The 4,165-nt window shown below is 35.2% G+C and overlaps 1 protein-coding gene across 1 annotated transcript; it reads left to right on the plus strand.

Moving 5' to 3' along the window:
• Positions 1–1,893: 1,893 nt before the first annotated feature.
• LOC116164680 (dynein regulatory complex subunit 2-like) lies at positions 1,894–3,366 on the plus strand. Its single transcript, XM_031478876.1, has one exon. It carries the CDS (start codon positions 1,934–1,936, stop codon positions 3,284–3,286), a length of 1,353 nt encoding a protein of 450 aa, XP_031334736.1. The 5' UTR covers positions 1,894–1,933; the 3' UTR covers positions 3,287–3,366.
• Positions 3,367–4,165: the final 799 nt, after the last annotated feature.

The following is a 4,165-nucleotide window of genomic DNA, read 5'->3' on the forward strand; positions in this document are numbered from 1 at the left end:
CCAATTTCAAAATTTGGTTTTGCGCATGCGCAGTGCCAACCTTTTTATTTATGGAAGAATTTAAATGAAATGTGATACATAGGCACTTGGAATAAAGGAAAATCTAGCGCCAGTTTCAAAATTTTATTTTGCGCATGCGCAGTGCCAACTTTTTTTATCTATGGAACTATTTAAGTGAAATTTGATACTTAGGCGCTTGGAACAAAGGAAAATCTAACATTAGTTTAAAATTTAGGTTTGCGCATGCGCAGTTCCAACTTTCTTATTTAGAAAAGCATTGAAATGAAATTCTTCGCATAAACTGAAATTGAAGTAGCACGTCAACAATGGATTGCCCATGTGCAACGCTATCTTTCATATTTGTGGGCGGATTTTTACGATTTTAACAGAAGTTGCATCTTACAAATGGGAAATGAATGCAAGTGGAAATGCGCTTTATGTAAATCGTTTACGATTACTTTTTAACTTGTTTCTCGTTTGTGTGTTCGTTTTGACCGTGCTTTTGTTATGCGAATGCCGTCTTGCAAAAAAGCAAATAACGATTTTATCTACGTTTGTTTATTTAAACATTACTCAATAACAACACTTACATAATAATGAAAGTATGTCCTATACTGATACACGATACACCTATACTCTATAGCACTAATTTATATGATTTGCGTACCTACTCATAAGTCATAATTTATTTCTATAGGTACACAACCAAGTTCAGTTTTTCTACCGTAAAGTTTAGCGACTTATTTATCTCACTCTATAGTTTGGGGTAATTAAAAAAATTGGTTGATATTGTTTTATTACTTAGACTTAGACAATTGTCTGTTGAAAAAATAGATTTTCAACACTTCAAAATCAAAATCAAAGATTTGGACAAGCAAATAGCAATCCAATTAGAATGGCGTTAAATTAAAATTCTGGCGGTGTTATTGAGTATTGAGACACCTTATACTTTTTATAATTTTGGTAACCATAAAAAGTTCCTTTAAACATCTTGTTTTGAAGAGATATCCAGTGTTCCAGATAAAATGTTCACCCTGCATAACTATTAACAATTTTAAAAGTGTGATTTACAGCTTACCGCTTCCTCAATCATAGGAATTGCAACAAATTCACCTCCGGAATATCGTCCTTGAAAACTCACCAATGGCGTACCTATTTTACCAAGGAAACCGGCGCCCGGAAAATATATAGCGTCTTGTGCAACAAATAAAATAATAAATCTCAAAATTACTTACAGTTTCTTTCATACAATATAAATAATCTGGCCGTGAAAGGTTTGCGATATTCAGGCGCACTGATGAAAGACACAAAAACACTCGCCGACAGGTTCAGAAAATATCACTTTTTCTTTCATAAACTGAACTCAATGACTCGTTAGATAAACAAGATGAAAAAATTTTTGGTGGCTGCTCGGACGGTAGAAACTTTTAATGAAAGACATTACTCAGCTGACTGAATATGCGGGCAAGCCGTTTTAAAACTTTCACTACTTTACTTGACAATAAGTTAAATCTTTTATTAAGATTGATTGTCTTCTTCTGCACACTTTATTTCGAAACCGACGGACTGCGTCTTCAAGAAAACGAATAGGATTCACTGTTCGAGATTTGGCGTAAAAGAATTTGGACGCTCTTTTTACCGTCGCGAAAACTAACAGGTAGCAGCAGCAGCTGTAGCGTTGATTCCAGTATTTAAGGAAACACCACTTCCACCACAAGATAGACTCATTCTTCAAGATTTTTCAAATCAACCATCAATCACAATCATCAGAATAGCGTTCCGCGGCCCCACTTATAAAATGTCTATAAAACAGGACAGATGCATGTAAATCCACCTTTTACTGAAAGTTTAGCACCCTATTTAAAATTCTAATGAGTGGCTTTTATCTTTTATTTGACAACTAATAATTGACATCCTTTTATACTCCTAAAAAATGCCACTATCACCCGAGGAGAAGGCGGCACTAAAGCTTCAAAAAAAGGAACAAAAAAAACGTGACGAAGAATTTAAACGCAGAAAAATTAAGCACGATGAGATATCAAGAGAAGTAAAGTATGGTCGGCTCACTTTAAAGTCCAATGAACGAAAATGGAGACGAATGTTAATAGAAATTTCTTTACCCCGAATGCGATCAGAATTGGAATACGCTTGGCACAATTTCGAACGCATTATCGATGTCAAGGATTTCACCATCTCATATTTATTAGATGAGCTAGATCAGGCCGAAGAACAATATGTTGCGAACGTAAAATGTCATTCGGAACATATAGATGACCTAATTCATAGATTCAACAATTACTTACAAGAACTTAAATTTGAAAACGAAGGTCATTTAAATAAACTTCAAGATCAAACGAATAGGGAAGTAGAGGAAATAGAAAGAAACGCCGCCGAAGCGGATGAATATTTCAAAACTATGTTGTTTGGGCTGGAAGCGGCGAAAAAAGAGCAAGAACTGAGGGTGAGGGGCGAATACTTATCTAAAATAGATGAAGAATCGACTAAGTATAAGAACATAATTAGAGAATTGCGTGCGGTACTGGAAAAAAACTATGCAGACCTTTGGGTAGCAATCAAACTCTTTTTATATGATTTTGAACAGCAGACCATGGAAAGGCGGAAAAGTTACAATATTTTGGCATCACAAGACGAACTGTTGCAAAAGGTATGTTTGAATCAAAATTTAAAACTGATACGTATGCAAGATGCATTAAAAAATCTCAAACGCCAATATTCACAAGCGCAAAAATCACAAAAACAGAAGCTTACCGATCTTTTAAATGAACAACAGTACTTTTCGGACGCTTTTACTACATTGAAAGGGCGCATGAATAATGATAAGAGAATCGATTCAACAAACTTAACGTTACTGACCGAAGAAAGTAGCATCATATGGATGCATTTAAAAAAAATTCTAGAAAAAGGAAGAAAGGCACAACAGCTAGCGGGATTTTGTCGAAAATTGGAAACCTTGAGGGAGAAAACTTTACCGTTTCCTAAATACGACACCGATGATGACGAGGTTCAAATTGAAGAACACCCCGCAACCGCCAGCTTAGAACTTTTCTGGAAAAGAGTTGCACAGGCCGACGCCATTAGACACGGTATCAATGAAGAGCGTGAATATCTGAAGAGGGAAAACCGCATGCTGCAAATTCAAATTCATAATTATTGCATGTGTGTTGATTGTCCAGGTTTAGAAAGTGAGAATCACAAACAGACATCTGGAAAACCTACAGTTACTGAAGGTGATTTAATGCGAAAGCAATACGATAAATTTAAATAGATCTCTCAAAATATATTTAGATTTTCTTTTGCATTATCATGGACCGCTTCCAATATACTTTTGCTTCATAAACGGTTATCACCCGCACAAACGTTTGATTAATAAATAAATTGATGTTTTACTGTTTATCTAAGTATTTGTAGGTATATCTAGAATGGTACCTTGCATTTCCATTTACTTGTGGTGATCATCTCTTTTCAAGAAAATGATCAAATATCGAGTTTCGTCAAAATGCGCTGAAACCCACACGTCCTCTAAACTCTCTCTAAAGTTATTTTTCCTAATGGACATACTAAATAACTAAACAGATCAAATTTAAGAACTTTTGAGTTAAGACTCATTAGCTTTGCTATTTATTTTTCCCATTACCAAAACTCGCCTAATCTACTATATGCCAATACATCGAAACGTGCTTTTGAAATGAGATTTTACAAATTAAAAGGGCATGCAATTCAAAAATTGTCGTTCGTTTCGTTTAAATAACTTTTTTGCGCATTTTCCAGCTCGCATGTTTGAAGGCGCTATTATGGCCACTTTATCCGTCCGTTCGTCCGAGGCTAAGGCCTACTCCTACAGTTCTCAGGATGTTTAGTTTGTTCTTTTTGTATTAGGAAGCTTACAGCTCTGGCACCAAGCATATCACATATTATAAAAATCAGATGTTCTCATGCGCAAACTGTGCAATGTGAAAATTCTTATTGATAAAGATATTTTTTGAAATTTGAACAAAAAGGTGTACCAGTAAAAACAAGCATATGGCATATTGTAAAAATCAGACGTGCGCTTGCGCAAACTGCGCAATGTCAACTCTCTTATTTATGGAGATAAAGACAAGCATATCACATTTTGTGAAAATTATATGTGCGCATGTGCAGACGG

The sequence above is a fragment of the Photinus pyralis genome, unplaced genomic scaffold (assembly GCF_008802855.1).
Source record: "Photinus pyralis isolate 1611_PpyrPB1 unplaced genomic scaffold, Ppyr1.3 Ppyr1.4_LG2, whole genome shotgun sequence".
Lineage (NCBI taxonomy): Eukaryota > Metazoa > Arthropoda > Insecta > Coleoptera > Lampyridae > Photinus > Photinus pyralis.